Source organism: Brassica napus, chromosome C5 (genome assembly GCF_020379485.1).
Source record: "Brassica napus cultivar Da-Ae chromosome C5, Da-Ae, whole genome shotgun sequence".
NCBI lineage: Eukaryota > Viridiplantae > Streptophyta > Magnoliopsida > Brassicales > Brassicaceae > Brassica > Brassica napus.
Window position 1 is genome coordinate 18,136,972 of NC_063448.1, and position 17,218 is coordinate 18,154,189.

General features: G+C 35.4%; 1 protein-coding gene across 1 annotated transcript; it reads left to right on the forward strand.

Annotated features, from left to right (window-relative positions):
* Positions 1–21: 21 nt before the first annotated feature.
* Positions 22–3,664, forward strand: LOC106363282. Its single transcript, XM_048757285.1, has 6 exons — positions 22–657; positions 733–936; positions 1,032–1,384; positions 3,246–3,379; positions 3,498–3,598; positions 3,659–3,664. The coding sequence occupies exons 1-6, from the start codon at positions 22–24 to the stop codon at positions 3,662–3,664; spliced, it is 1,434 nt and encodes a 477-aa protein (XP_048613242.1).
* Positions 3,665–17,218: the final 13,554 nt, after the last annotated feature.

Genomic DNA, 17,218 nt, shown 5'->3' on the forward strand with positions numbered 1-17,218 from the left:
TTAGAGAAATCAACCATCTATATGGCTGGTATATCTGAAGAGGAGCAGGGTAGGATCCTCAGGAATTTCCCTTTCGATGTGGAAGATCTCCCAGTGCATTATTTGGGTTTGCCTCTGATGACTCAAGCTATGAGAAGACAAGACTTTTTACCGCTTCTAGAAAGGATCAGAGCTCGCATTAGTTCTTGGACCAGTCGTTTCCTCTCTTATGCTGGAAGATTGCAACTAATAAAGGCTGTCTTGATGAGTATTATAAATTTCTGGGCAGCGGCTTTCAGATTGCCGAGCCAATGTATCAAGGAGATAGAACAACTCTGCTCAGCTTTTCTTTGGACGGGACCGGACCTCAAGTCTATAGGTGCAAAGGTGTCCTGGCATGATATCTGTAAGAAAATAAATGAAGGAGGTCTAGGCATCAAAGCGTTGAAGGAAGTGAATAAGGTTCAGGGGCTGAAACTAATTTGGAGATTGGTCGCAGAGGACTCAGTTTGGAGCAAATGGATCAGATCTAACCTCCTTAGAAAGAAGAGTTTCTGGGAAGTCAATGTGAAATCACAAGCGGGATCTTGGATTTGGAAAAAAAATGTTAAAACTTCGAGAAGTGGCAAAGACTTTTCACATGAAAGCTGTTGGGAATGGTCACCACACCTCCTTCTGGTACGATAGATGGTCAAATTTGGGGGTTATGTCAGAGTTTCTTGGAGAAAGAGGAGTAATTGAAATGGGCATTAGGAGACCGTAGTGGAAGCTATGCAAAAAAAGCGGAGAAGGACTAGGCACAGAGGAGAGATACTAAATGAGATTGAAATGGAGCTGAGTCACATCAAAGCAAAGCAAAGTGCTGAGGGAGAGGGCATGAATGATGTTGACTTGTGGAGATGGAACTCAGGGTACAAACCGAAGTTTTCAACTCAAGAGACTTGGAAGATGACAAGAGTTAGTGCTGTTCCGTGTGATTGGGGTAGAAGCATATGGTTTTCTCAAGCTACACCGAAATTTGCTTTTATGGGCTGGCTTGCCATTCGAGACAGATTAGCTACAATGGACCGGTTGCTTTTTGGAGTCAAGGGATAGACACCGCTTGTGTTCTATGCAAAAGAGCTTCTGAAACGCACAATCATCTCTTCTTCGAGTGTTCATTCTCATCACAGATTTGGGAATCACTCATGAAAGGGATTTTGCATAGCTCTTATTCAGGCAAATGGGAGGAGTTGGTTCGACTACTAGCCACTCAGACCATGGAGAAAAATAAGCGATTTTGTTTCAGATATACTCTCCAAGCAACCGTTTACATGTTGTGGAGTGAGCGTAATAGGAGACGTCATGGAGAACAGCCTATGCCTGCTAATGTGTTGACAAAACACATCAATAAAGCTATCCGAAGGTATTGGAGGATTTGAAGGTAGTTTGCAATACTGGTTTGGTACCAGGATGTAAATACAGTTTCTTGGGTTAGAAGTTTTGTTCCCTAGTACAGAAAGTGTAAAGAAATAGGAGTAGTCTTCTTTCCATATAAAGTCTCACTTGTTGTAGAAAGTTTTTTTGATGAATAAAATTTAACATTCATTCCAAAAAAAAAAATGGTGTTATTTATTTCTTTCTCTATGTTTTCGTTCCACCTCCTTCTGTTCTTCTCCTATTTAAACCCTTCGTTGAAAAATAAGAAGTTCAAAATCGGTTTCCTCCCCAGAAGAAGATAAAGTCATGGCCATTAACTCTGGTAGATCCACCTGAAAGTTCCTGTCTCAACCAGCAAGTGTCATGTTACTTTGTATTTCTCCATTTTTTTTCAATCGGAGTCTAAAATCATTTTTCTAATCATTGATTGGTTTATATCGTCAAATTAGGCGAAGATCCGCGCCTTGCGCGGAATGAAAACACGGAATGAATATTATATATATAAATTACTTTTAAATATTATGACTTATCATGTATTAATTACGTATTATGAAATGACAAATATATTAAATAATTGAGAATCGAGTAACTATTATGTGTATTATTAAATTGGAGTAATCACATAAATAAAAATAATCGCTCTTGTTTATTTAAAATAATTTTTATTGGTAAAGAAATAAAAATAATGGTTTTATTTATTTATATGTTATATTATTAAACCGGCTCGTTGATTTGGTGGTCATCCATTACATCTTTGTGTGTTGTTTGGTGGTTAGCCATTCCGCATCTTTTGACGAACCTTTCAATCCATCTCAGTTCCAGAAGTGTCATTTTCCTTCTCCGATCATATCCAACACCCAGATAAAATAATCCTCCTATCTTAGGGTTCTTCAAGTGGTATCAGAGCCACTTTGGCTGGTTTGTTTTCATTTCATCTTTTCATCTTCTCATCTCTCCACAAATTTCTTTTATTATTTTTTTGTTGGATCCGGGCTGTACCTTTATTCCCTTGTGATCGCCTTTAAAACAAACAAAAAAAAAGAGTAAACGTTTTTGGCTTGAATCACTTCTGAAGAGAAATCCAGGGGGAGTGGTGGAAGAGAAACCCTGCTGGCTGAAGAGAAACCCAGCCTTAGGACAGTTAAGGCGGATCCACATAAAAATCTTTTCATCTTTCTTTCTCTCTTTACGCTTAAAAGTTGTTTGGGGTTTTGATTGCTGAATTTTGACTGCCTATCATCCTTTGAACCAGTGACAAGAACTCTGAATGATCACCTAAAAATCGTGAGCTAAACACTTTGAGAGTGTGAGGATTTTTATTTGCTAACTACTCTTTGGTTAAGTGTTTTTCAGGATGTTTAGACTTAATAAGAAATCAAATCAGGCTTCAAAACCACAACAAGAAGTTTTTTATCCTTTTAAAACCGTGTTTGAAAAAGAGCAATTGATTTTTGGAGATAAGAAACAGTTTACTTCTAATGGGTTTGATTTTGTGAAGAAACAAAGAAACCAAAGGAAGAGACAAAACATGTTAAATGATGACGAGAAGAGGGTCATAAATGGTGATTGTCCCTTCACCAAAGCCAAGAGAAGCAACTGTGATATGCTTGATCGAAACGAGCTTCCGACTTATGCCAGTTTGGAGAAGATGTTGCATAAGACAATTTTTGATATTCAGCAACTCAAAAAGAAGGGAAACACCAACACTTCTTCTGCACCAAAACATCAATGTAATTTCTCTTCTCTTTCAAATTCCAATTTGAAAACTAATGTGTTGTCTTTTAATAAAAGCAAAGCTGTGAAAACCACAAGCAAAGCTCTTCTACCTGGTATTTCAAATGCCATAGGATCGGTCATTATGCTAACAAGTGCCAAAACCAGAAACCGTTGGTGACTTTGGAGAATGAGAACGTTGAAACCGAGCCAGAAAAGGAAGGTTTATTGCCAATTTTCGATGACTATGCACATAAGCCGATGGCAGGTAGTTCTGAATTGATTTTTCAGTTTGAAAAGAATTTTAAAAAGGTTTTGAACAAGAATGAATTTTTTGGTCCTTTGAATGCTTTTGATATTGGCGCATATGACCTTGGTCTTGGAAGCTTTGTGTCAATGTATGATGGGACAGATAAAGAACAAAACCGCGGTCATCAAGCAAACCAAGAAGGACCTTCTTCCATTCAAAGGCCGAACCAAACTCAAGGTGAGCAATGTTATGATTATGATTCTTTTGCTTATAATCCGTTTCCTTTTAATGTTACAGATTTGAGGACAAATCTTTTTGAAGAGGGAGGGAATGATGTGCCCCAGCCCATGGATCAGTACATGGAACCAGATTAGTATTGAGTTCAGGACGTCCTGAATAATTCAATTGAGGTTCGCCCATCCGACCGTACCAATCAGATTAACCGAGTCGTGTGCCGGATCGACCCGCGTTCGTCCGGAATGGAGTTTCGGCTGGAACCACGATCAGACGATCGAACTGACCGTACCAGAGCTCATCTTTCCCAACCATCTCGACATTCTAAGGACAATAGTCGAGCCAGACTTAAGTTGGGTCGTGAAGAGCCCAAAAACGGACATGCATTCTCACTCGGCGGACCATCCGGACAGTCCCGCGTGCGTCCTTCTCCTTACCGTATTGGACACAGCCAGTTTGGATGAACATGGACAGTATCCGAACGGTCATCTTGACTGGTCTTCATCAGATTCCGCATCTTTGACTCATTTATCATTTTCTAGTCAATGTTTTCATTTTCTATGTATTGTTTTCTCCACAATTCCTTTATTAGTCTTTGACCACAAGTACTATAAATATGTAGTCTCATTCTATGAATAAGATCAGTCTATGTTTTTGAATTTATTTTCGTTTCTTCTCTGAGTGAGAGAGAGAGAGAGAGTTCTTTAGCTAGTTCATTGGTGTGAACCGGCTTGTTGATTTGGTGGTCAGTCATTTCATCTTTGTGTGTTGTTTGGTGGTTAGCCAACGCCACTACATTTTTTCTTAGGTAGTTACCCTTAGATCGTGGGTATATCAAGAGTCATTCTGTATCTCTTGACGATCCTTTCAATCCATCCCAGTTCCAGAAATGGCATTTGCTTTTTTGAATCATATCCAACACTCAGCTAAAGTGATCTTCCTATTAGGATTCTTCGAATATGCATACGTGAAAATAATATATTAGTGTGGATTTGAATTTATGTCAGATTGTGAACCAATTATATATATGCAAATTGTGAACTAAACAAATATTATAAATATGCAAATTGTGAACCAATTTAACAAAATATCGTAGATATACACAGAGGGAACTTACTTTTTTCAATATCAATATATGAACTTCTGTACATACAGTTTGTAATATTTTGTCTGCTGTGGATAAGATTTAATTCAACCAATAAAATGTGTCGTTTTGTCAATATGCACATAACGTTTTTGGTGAGAAAGCTGTTTATGTCGTATTTGTGTAATTTCGATGAGCAAACCTTTTTATATATATGTATTTGCTAAAGATCTATAGAAGAACTATGAAAGAAATCTACAATCAAGTTTACCTGCTGTTGACCAACAAACACACAGGGAAACTTAGAAGAAAATCATCAATTATTAAAGATGCTCCAATAATTTGTGTCGTCATTTTTTTTTATTCGATCAGACAAACTATATGCTATAATTGTATTAGAGAAGTCCAATAGCATTCTTTGTTATTAATCTAATGTATGAAAGGTATTTAAATTGAGAATGTGAGAATGATTGTTGAGTTGAAGCATAAACATAATTGCAAATTTGTTAATATTTTACAAAAGTAAGGTTATTTTTTAAAAATATTTCTCCTATAATATATAGAGAAATTACCTATAATAACACACATTTCTTGTGTAATGACTAGAATAACATACAAAAACCAAGAAGGAAAGAAAACATAATATAAAGTCCAAAATACCCCATCGAGGAATTAAATTTAAATTAAAAATACATTAGAAAACATAACTATTAAAAAATATTTTTACACAAAGATGAAAAAAAAATCCCCTTTTTGAAAGCTCCTTCCCCGACTCATGAACCCTAAATCCCTCAATTCCTCTAATCTCGGATCTCTTGCGTTTAGACTCAATTTCACCGAGAATCGATTTTTCTAACCCTTCTCGACCACCAAAAGCTTTGATTGACAAATGAAGAGAATTTAAATCCCAGAAATCCGACGAAGCCTAAATCCCCTTTCTGAAATTATGGGTTCCTTTGAATCTGACAAATTTTATAGAGTGTCATCAGCTGTTAATGGAAAACTAAGTGTTGAAGAAGAGTGTCCTTCTTCCTCTGCCGTTAATGGGTTTGATGGCGGTGAGAAAGTGAAGCAGGGAGGTACGAAAGGGAGTCGATTGAGTAGAAGGGCATCTGCTGACCTCAAGTGTAAATTTGTTCACAAGCGGCATTCAAACGAGACAGTATAAGTGTCCAGAAGTAATCTTTGACCTCAAGTGCTTTTTGATCCTCACAGTGAAGGCAATTATGACAAAGATGAGGTAATGTGGTTTGGCTTCCTGATTCTATCATTTATGTAGCTATAGCCTGTTGTTACTGGTGACATTTATGTCCAAAATTTTGTTTGTATCTAACAGGACAATTTGGCTTTGATGATGGAGCTTCTTGGAATGATGCCACACAAGGTAATAGAATCATTAGCAGGCTGCTGGTACATGCTGGTGAACTACTTTACCATTCTAGGCCTTCTAATCTCCAACTCTTTTTCTGTTGGATGTATTGCAGATAACTTTAGGAGGCCGCTACTCCAGGGATTTATTCAACAGGCATGGTGATATCAGAAAGAAGAAAGACCAAAAACCCGAAACGTAGCTCTAGAGAGAAAGAAGAGTGAGAACGATGAGCAAGAAGCTGTGGTTGTTAAAATGAGAAACCAGAAGGTCCTCTCTCCGGTTTGATATCTGAGTTCTGTTCCGTGATTGAGCGACTGAAAATATGATATAGTCAGAGCTTTGAGCCAACAGAACCTCTCTTACGTCAAATGTGCAGAGTGATATATTGTTTGTGTACTTATAAGAAACATAAGCTGTTTATTATTACATACCAAGATTGAAAACATTGACAGAACACAAAGAACAAAAACAAAGTTCAAGGCATATAGTTATAAACAGCAGAACTTTTCTTCTTGTTTTGTTTGATTACAGCTTCCCGTTGAACTCAGGAACCATCAGGAACTTTTCATGAAACTGAACCTTCTGACTTAACATATAAGCAATAGTTGTGGTCGGTTATACAATAATAACAACAATTTTTGTTTTTGATAAGTATGTGAACTTTATCCTCATGAATGAAAAATTCTTGATGCTTGCACCGAATGCAATAAAAAAATATTTAAATCTGTAACTAGACTCTACTACATAGCGAGTGTGTCCCAAACTAAGGTATTTGAATAACCACTGGCCAAAAACAACTATAACTTGCTCCATCGGATTTTTTTGGGATTAACCTAAAATAGCCAGTTGAGAAAAATTTAAAATCGAGGTTTGGAGAAGAAGTTTCACGGCTAAACTAAGTTTTAGTAACTAGTTGTGGTTATTGTTCAAATTTTTGGTCCCTTTAGTAACCGGGTTTTGTTAATTCTAATTAGTTAACCGATTTTGACGCGAATAAGTTTGCTACAACATATAACTCACGGAAATTTTGCCATAACTTATATTAAAGTTTGCTATTGCATAAAAGTTAGTTTTGTAATTAATAAGTCTGCAATGAAACATACTTATTCAGAAAGTTTATTGTTTATGAACAAAGAAAATATAAGTCTGCCATCTCATGAATAGGAAAATCTGCCAAATTATAAAAAGTCTACGAAATGTTATTATGAAAGTCTACCACATATTATAAACCTGCCATCATAAGAATAAAAACCTGCCATAAAAGTCTGTCAATTAAAAATAAACCTCCTAACGTAATTAAATCTACTATTACGTGTGGTATATTTATTGCTGAAAGTCTGTAACGATTTTAAGTTTGCCATAATAAGTATGCGTAAACAAATAAATCTGTTAGATACTAATAAATCTGTCGTCAAGTATCGCAGATTTTTAATAGCATACTTATTTATATATTTAGAAAATAATTTTATTTTTTTGTGATGTGGTAAAAAAAATTAATGGCATTTGTGTAAATAGTTTTTTTTTATTAACAAGGGAAATAATGGCATTTTCGGCAACAACAATAATCTAGTAATTAAAAAAAAATTATATGTTATTCTAGTAATAATAACATGATTTGATGTTATTTTAGTAATCTTCCCATATAGATAAGAGATAGTTCCACTATTCTTGCCTCACCTCAAATGAGAAACAATGTACAGTTTTTACAGTTTTAGGGCTGGACAAAAAAACTGAATCTGAAGAACTGAACCGATTCCGATCCATAAAAGTAATAGCAAAATATATTTTTAGATATATCCGAACGGGTTTAAAATTCGGGTATCCGAAATAGATTTACATACCTAAATATATTAATTATTTTTAGATTTAATGTATATTAAAAACTATCTAAAATATATAAGATATTTTTAAGTTGTCTAAAATACTTGAAAATATATACAAATAGTCAAAAGTAAATGTTTAAAATAGCTAAAATTTACTCAAAACCCAAAATACTTGAAATATTTATTGATTCTCTATCAAAATATTTAAACCAAACCAATTTATATGTTAAGTTTAGGTATTTTGATATGTGTTATTCAAATTTATATGCAATATATTATTCTATTTATAGATTTTGAGAAATTTAAAGTATATAATGAATTTTTAAATTTTAGAAATCATTTAAATGGGTTATCCGAACCCTAACCGAACCCGCAAAGATCCGAATCGAACCCGAACCAAAATTTAGAAATACCCGAATGCGGCTTAAATATTTTACCCCGAAAATTTGAAACCCGAATAGATCAAAACCGAAGCCGAATGAGTACCGAATGCCCACCCCGGTTCCAAAGCAAAGAAATTTATCGGTAGCTGATCAAAGTTTTCTTTCTTACACAACTATGTTCTCACCTTCCTTGACCACATCCTCCTCATTATTGACGAAGACCGGTTCCATTCACATGAAGAGATTTTCAAGCTAACCGTGGATTGAAAGGTGACCTCTATGGTAAACTTTCTAATCTTTTTAAGTCATTTCCAAAATGATTGTAGACGTTATTTTAACTTTTCAATTTCCACGACCAATGTTGTAGACGTTATTGGCCACATGAAACTGGTCAGTGGACAGACTCTCATTAACCGAACCGTCTTCGACGAAGTGGAAATTACAACCACACGGCTTGTTTTGATTCGTTTACAAGTTAAAAGAGTGTTTGTTTTACCTTTTTTAAAATAAAGACCTGGTCTATTTTGCATTGTCTTGTGTCAACCTTACAAACCAATAAAGCTTAACCCATCATTGATTATCATTTGCAGGGTGTAAGCTCAGGGATCTGGAGCTTGACATGCTGGTGCATTGACACAGAGAGAGTGTTGATTGACATGGTTCTTTGGAATATGGCTCGGACATATTCAAAGAATGTTGAAGTTTGGCGTGTTGCTGTTGTGTTACACATGGACGATAATGTGTAACACATCGACGTGGACAGAAGGAACTAAGACGTGATGACATGGAGAGTTCCCATTGGCTGATCTTGTTTGGACGTGATTTACAAACTAGAAGATCGTCAGATCACAAATTGGAAGATTTGGTGATGCTGATTTTTAGGAAAAGAGATATTGCACAATTGGAAAGAATTGGTGGCAATATATAGGAAAGCTTAGACTTAGGATTAGGTCAAGCTTTCAACGTTATATTCTCACAGAAACACAAACATGGGTTTTGGGGTTTCGGGAAGTGAGTGATTTGTAAACGTGATTAACAGGGGTTGGTTCACGCAAAGGGTAGATTAAGAATTGGTCCGTGACAAGCCGTGTGTGGTGTTGTGTAATTTGGATTAGACAAGTCTTTGTAAAAGATTGTTTAAGTGATTCTTAATAAAGAGACAGTTGGTCTTGAATCCTTTGTGTTTTTATTGGTTTCACCTGCTGTAGACTTTTCATTTGGTATCAGAGCGGGTCACCTCGTTGGATTTCGTATTCACATACAGGTTGAGGTCCTGCGGAAGAAGTCTTGAAACCATGAAAGAATTCATCACCCTACCGAGTCTCTACATGCTGGATGAAGGGAGTTTTGGCCATTGGAAAGCACATATGAGACATATCATTTGCGGAATAGATGAAGACGCTTGGACTGCTGTTGAAATAGGCTGGTAGGCACCTACTATGCTCATGGAAGATAAAACATATGCTCCCAAACCGAAGGAGAGATGGACAGAATCTGAAAAAGCCGCATCAAAGTTCAACTCTAAAGCACTTACTATGATATTCTCAGCTGTTGAACTCGACCAATTCAAAATTATCCAGGGCTGTGAATCAGCAAAGGAGGCATGGGATGTGCCGGTTAATCACTTTGAAGGTGACACAAGTGTAAGAAGAACAAGGATTGATCATTTAGCTTCAAGGTTTGAGAACCTACGAATGGAAGATGACGAGTCCATTGCTGGCTTTGTGTCTAAGTTAAGTTCAATTGCTAATGAAGCTACTGTTCTTGGTAAGAAGTATAAAGAAAAGAAGCTCGTTAAGAAGTTTTTAAGATGCTTGCCTCGACGATTTGAAGCTTACAAGGCAGTCCTTCAGATTACCATGAACATTGATGATATGAAGTTTGATCAACTAGCTGAGATTCTGAAAGTACATGATCTGGAAGAAGCTGATGAGTTATTAAAAGATTCAAAGGAAATAGTGTTCTTGGCTGAGTCTAAAGAAGAAGATGGTGTTAAAAGGTTAGAAGACAACCTGAGTCTTATGGCTAGGAACTTCAACAAAATGCTCAAACAGATTGAGAAAGGTGGAAGCAGGTCAGGTAATCAGTTCTCCAGGAATGATTCAGAGCGCTTCAGCCATCAAGGTTCTAGGTCTGATTCGTGTAAGGAAAAGAGGGAGAAGAATTTACAGTGTCAAGAGTGTGAAGGCTTTGGTCATCTTCGTAACAAATGCCCCTTAGCAAAACGAAAAGAGCTCAAGTGTATTGGGTGCAAGGGATTTGGACACACAAAGAGTGACTGTCGTAATAATCTGAAGAAAGACAAGTCTCTTTTATGTTTTAGTGACACTGAATCAGAAAGTGAGAGTGATGAAGAAGATTTGTTAAACAACTTTGTTGCTCTCGCTGGTCAAGATACAATGGTTGATCATCATTCTAGCTCAGACTCAAATTCAAATTGAGATTCAGAGAGAGAAGGGGAATATGTGACTGCTGATCTCAAGTCTGAATATACAACATTGTTCAAGAAATTTGCAGAGCTCAGTCATGAAAACCTGCAACTCATCAAAGATACATCCATGTTGAAAGCACAATTCAACATTCTGGAGCTAGAACAACCTGCTACAAAAGCTGAGACAACATTGAAGATAGCAAAGAATGATGGTAAAGACGAGCTTCAGTCTCTCAAGATAGTGATTGCAGAGCAAAACCAAGTTCAACAAGAGTCTGAAATAAAGTTTCATCAAATGAAACAGCTGCTGAATCAAGAACTTGAGAAGAGTCAACTTCTGGAAAGATAACTTTCTGAGAACTACAAAAAGTAAGAATGTTGAACACTGGATCAGCAAGTCTGGATCATATTTTGTCAATGGGGCAGTCTCCAAAAATTAATTGGGGTTTGGATTATAAAGGATTAACTTCACAAGATTATGACAAGGCTGAAGGGATGAGGTTCATAAAAGCTGGAGTAAAATCAGATGACACACCAAAAGTTGCATGACAAAAAGTTGACAAACCAAAAACTGAAGAAAAATCAGGATCAGTGACAGAGTCTAAAGAGAATCAAAACACAGCTTGTAGGAATGGAGGCTTGTTAAGAGGAAATCGAGGTCATCATGGAACTAGTTCTCAGGCAGTTGAAAAGAATGAAGTTACCAAGGTTGTAAAGCGTTCAAGCCCAGTTGTTTCAGCTGAACTAAAGGATGAATCTCAACACTATGACTCCAAAGATACAAGACATAAAAGTTGCTACTAAGCGAAGGAATGGCTGTCACTTTTGCGGTAAGATCAGACATAGTGTTGCTTACTGTTATGCTCGTAGAAATCAGGTTGAAAGAGCATGGAGGCTGAATTTGTGCTTCATAGAGCCCAAGAAGTATGGATGTGTGTGGATTGCTAAAAGAGATCTCTATCCTAAATTCAGAAGACAGACGCGTCATGGGTTACACCTTGAAACAGATGTGTCACACAAGCCTGTTGCAGAACCTGTTGAAGAAGTTATATGTAACTTTGCACGCATTGAAGTCAAAGAACCAGAGATCATAAATCAAGCTAGTCAGAAGCTAAATCTCAAACATGCTTTGTCACACCTAGACCTGGGACTTATTATCCGAGATCCGGATTCGATCTGAGATCCGCTCCGGATCCGCTCCGAAAATAGGATATCCGGGGTGCCCGGATCTGAATCTGGATAGTAAAATCCTGAATCCGTGCAAACCGAATCCGGATCCGGCTATCTTAATTTTTAGGTCCGGATATCCGGATCCGGATCTGTATTTTTAAAATACATTAAAATTTTAAATTTTATTAATATTTATATTGATATATTAATATTATAATATTATATTTTAGTTTTTACAATATTATAAACATATATAAATATATTTATAAATATTTAATTTATGTATTATATTAAAAAAAGTTAGTATTTTTTGATAAAAAAATTATTTTTAATTATTTTGACTGATCCGGATCCGGATCCGGATATCCGCGGATAATAGAATATCGAGACGGATATCCGAAACCCGGATATCCGGAAACCACGAATCCGGATCCGAATATTAAATCCACGGATCCGGATACCCTAAATTTCCCAGATATCCGGATCCGTCCCAGGGCTAGTCACACCTGAGTAGAGAGGAACATACTGCAGATTGTGTATGCAATTTGTCTCAAAGTCACCTTGAAAAGGAAGAAAGGATGAAAAGGGAAAAGGGAACTTCAGGTCGTGGTGATCAAGGAGTCACGGTTTATGGAGGTTGTAACAAGAAGAAAACTGGTACAAAACTGATTGGGCATGTGAATCAGATGAGATCAATCATCCCTAAAGCCATCGTTGCTAAAATAGAGAATCTGTCTCAGAAAGATGTAACACACAGAGATGAAAGTGTTACACACGAGAGTATAAGTGGGAGCTTGATATACGTCACTGCCAGGGGATCAGATCTCGGTCTTACCACTGACATATGCACCCCATGGCAAGCTACTTCAAGAGTATCACACCAACTGGTTATCAAACAAATCAGTAACCATGTGAAAGGTATCCTTAAGCTCAAGTTACATTATTCTTTTGACACTAACATGATGATGGCAGGAACTTGTGATGTCAATTGGATGTGTTACTGGGATGAGAAAAACTTGAAGATGTGACACAAGGCGTCACGTTGTCTTGCTGAAATGGAATACACAGCCTTGAGAAAGTTGTGGACCCATATATTGGTAAAGAGATCAACACACGTTGAGTATGGTAGTCTTTTTGACCCATTTGATGTTCACTGCAATAACTTGAATGACATTTGCATAATCGAGAATCCTGTTCAATTATCATTGACTAAGCAAGTAGAAATTAGACATCATCCTGTTAGAGAATTGATCGAGGAAAAACTTGTTGCCATTGAACATGTTGCATCTGAGAATAAACTAGTTGACACAGTTACCAAACTACCTGAATTCAATGGCTTTTTGTGTATGCGAAAAGTTTTTGGAATTTATGATCTCTAACCTGTTTTGTCTTTGAGAGAAGGTCATGTGTATAGCTGAAATCACATATTGAGTCACACCAACTAAAACCTCTTGTCAGCAAGTTTTGTCCATGTTAATAACAGAAACTACAATGACTGGGTCTGATCATAGCAGTTCACTGAAGAAAGGCACTCATCTCGGAATAGGATGCAACACATTTTGGTTCTGGTGTTGATTACTGTCTGGACTGAACGAAGTAACACGAGAGAGGATGAGTGTAACACATGCTAAGGTTTTATAAAAAAAAAAAAAAAGGAAGTTAAAAGTGTGTCCTGCAAAGAACAGGAAGTCTTACACACTGTAAAAAGAAAAGGTTAATAAGGCCCAACGTGATAGACACTCGATTTGAATCAGGATGCAACACATTTTGTATTTGACATCGATCACTGTCTTGATTGGGCAGAGGTGATTCATGTATTTTAATCCTCTGAAAAGAACATGAACAAAACACTACCGAAGAGGAAGAGGTAGGAACACAAGATACCCATCGTGTTGTCTGAAAACGGTGTGATCATGATCCCAGTCAAAGTGGAATCGGTTAGTAGCTGGACAGAGGAGCTTGTGACAGCTACTCGGCAGAGAAATAGCTACAGGTTTGCGCAGACAAGTTGATCCCTTTAATCGTCTTTTGTGATGAAATATGTGATAAGGTTGCTGCTGATCTATCTTCCTGACACAGGGAAGTTATCAAACTCAATTTTGTAAATTCATTTAATTATCTCAGATGTACATGCTAGGTGATTTATCATGGGGTCCTTATCTATTCTCTGCAGATGTGTCGAACTCAGCTTGCTATGTCTATTACACTTCAGTGTTTAAGTGAATTTAAATTTCTGGTTTGATAAAGTGAATAATTTGGGTCTTAACTGTCCTTATAGTCATTGATGTCTTTACTAACAAGATCTTTTGAGTGAGTCTCATAAGGTACATCCATATTCCTCTGAATGGTAGCCAACAGATAAGTGTCATTCTTCTCCATGATCATGCGACTCATGCGACTCCAGGTAAGTATCCTCTTTGTGAACCGGTTAGTTTTATCAGAATATGCAATCAAGTAGAATCTGGTTATGTGGTTACAAGCAGGGGGAGAATCGTGTAAAAGATTGCTAGAACTGTTGTAGGTACTTTTACACTGTACCTGCTTGAGAATTGAGCAACTCACATATTGTTCTGTGACTGATGGTTTAGTGAATTATATTGCTTCTGCGCTTCACTAGTTGTGTGTTTGTGAGTTGATGCTTGCAGATTTCTAGAGATTGACATATTCAGATAAAAAGGGGGAGAGTGTAAGCTCAGGGATCTGGAGCTTGACATGCTGGTGCATTGACACAGAGAGAGTGTTGATTGACATGGTTCTTTGGAGTATGGTTCAGACATATTCAAAGAATGTTGAAGTTTGGCATGTTGCTGTTGTGTTACACATGGACGATAATGTGGAACACATCGACGTGAACAGAAGGAACTAAGACGTGATGACATGGAGAGTTCCCATTGGCTGATCTTGTTTGGACGTGATTTACAAACTAGAGGATCGTCAGATCACAAATTGGAAGATTTGGTGATGCTGATTTTTAGGAAAAGAGATATTGCACAATTGGAAAGAATTGGTGGCAATATATAGGAAAGCTTAGACTTAGGATTAGGTCAAGCTTTCAACGTTATATTCTCACAGAAACACAAACAGGGGTTTTGGGGTTTCAGGAAGTGAGTGATTTGTAAACGTGATCAACATGGGTTGGTTCACGCAAAGGGTAGATTAAGAATTGGTCCGTGACAAGCCGCGTGTGGCGTTGTGTAATTCGGATTAGACAAGTCTTTGTAAAAGATTGTTTAAGTGATTCTTAATAAAGAGACAGTTGGTCTTGAATCCTTTGTGTTCTTATTGGTTTCACCTGCTGTAAACTTTTCACAGGGTACTTGTTATGGAATTGTATCTCTGGGACCTGGCTGTAACAGAATTCTCCAAGAAATTTACAGCCTGTTCGAATACTCCCATCGACCTTTTTAAGTTACAACCGTGAACACAAAACGTGTCGGAGGTAATCATTTCTCTCTTTTGCTTAACCAACTGACTTCAAATTGTAACATGTGATGTTTCTATAATATTTGGCACTAGATGATGTGCGCCGGGTTTTTATACTAATGTTTGTTTATTAAATGGTTTTTCCATTTGCAACACTACATACTTTATCGATTGTAAAATGATGAATACAAATGTTGGTCTCTTAAATGTATCATCGTTGTTGGAGAGTTAACATATTATAGTTTATTTTAATTATTTTTACGATTTCATGTGCACAAAAAAAATTAAATTTTGCGGATGATACAAATCACAAAAACCAGATAGACAATATCGATTGTAAAATGACGAAAGAGGATTAGGTTTTCTGCTCTCGATTTGTTTACTATTGACTCTCATAAGTGTTTTCATTTTATACTTCTATAAAATTGTGCTTTCGTTCTCGTTTATATTTCACTGATATGAGTTTTTTTTTTTTTTTTTTTTACTTTTTCTGTCAATTCAAGTGAATTACATAAGTGTCAACTTTAAAAAGATGGACATCTGTAAAAATTTGTTACACTCCATATACATATCTAAGAATCAAAATTTTAAAAAAATCACCAGCAAACTCTATTCACAGGTTAGTGTTCAAATCTAATATATCAAGCTGTTAAAGAATATGAGTGCAAACTCGAAATATAAATGTTTTGTCTAATATATATTTCGGTCTAAAAATCATCCAATTCTAGAAAAACAAAACAAATTACTTATTTTATTAACATATGCGTTTGAGCATTTGTTACTTAAGAGTATACCGATACAATTTTTTTTACCTTTATAGTATATGTAAATTATGTATAAAGTAAGAACTGCTTGATTTATTAAATGATAAATCAGAAAACTTATAATAAACAGTTCAAATCTCTCATTCTTACAATTATAGTAGCTAGATAGAGTATTAGGGAGAAACAAATATTAGATGAATGATCAAATCTCTCATTCTTCGAACAAACTCAAAAGAAGGTGATTGAAATCTTACCATGATATTTCATTAAAAGCTTTTTAGAAATAAAAATCAAGACTAAAATATTTAATCTGAATGAAATAATATATGTGTGTATTTCTGGGATTGTCAGGATCAAATGACATATTAGAAACCACCTATTTAAAAATAATTTGTATACATAAAAGTATATACATTAGAATAATCACATAAATCAAAACCAATACCTTTTGTTTATTTACAATTATGTTTTTGGTAAATAAATCAAAACAATAATTTTATTTACTTTAGTGATATTGACATATATACTATATATAGTATATTTTAATATAAATATTTATTATTGACACTTCCTACTCATATGATTTTATTAACATTTGTATATTTGCAGTAACACAAATCTAAACTATTTATCACAAAACTTTTAATGTGAGATTTATCAGTACAAATTTCAAATTAAAATATTAATATCTCAATATTTTTTAATGCAAATTTTGAAATTAAAATATTTTTATATAGTATATAATTTAATTTAAATGATATTAATATATATATATATAATATGAATATCTATTAATGATATTTCATATTCATTTCTACCATTTTTAGTAATTTATATTTAAAATTCAAAATATAACATATAATAAAAAATAGATTTATTTTTTATTATATGCTTAATGTTATTGTTTAATTTTGGTTTAGTAATATAAAATTAAACAAAAAAACAGAAAAGATGATACAAAAATTATTATCAAAAATTTATTATTTATACTGCTTTACATTAATTGTTATTTGAACAAGTCAAAGTTTTGTCTTGGTCTGGGTGGGGATAGCAGTATTTTTTTCTCTCAATTTTCTTATCATTAATTATCATATATATGTTAACCATATTAGACAATTCTGTAGCTTTTATTTAATGAAAGAATTGAGAATATTTTTTTGTACACTACTTATC

Excerpts from the sequence above, each read along its gene's own strand:
- LOC106363282 (XM_048757285.1), top strand. The coding sequence starts at position 22 with ATGGCTGGTATATCTGAAGAGGAGCAGGGTAGGATCCTCAGGAATTTC. Across the intron at positions 658-732 it reads GGTCACCACACCTCCTTCTG|GAGACCGTAGTGGAAGCTAT; the intron begins GTACGATAGATG and ends AATGGGCATTAG. Across the intron at positions 1,385-3,245 it reads ATCAATAAAGCTATCCGAAG|GATCGGTCATTATGCTAACA; the intron begins GTATTGGAGGAT and ends CAAATGCCATAG.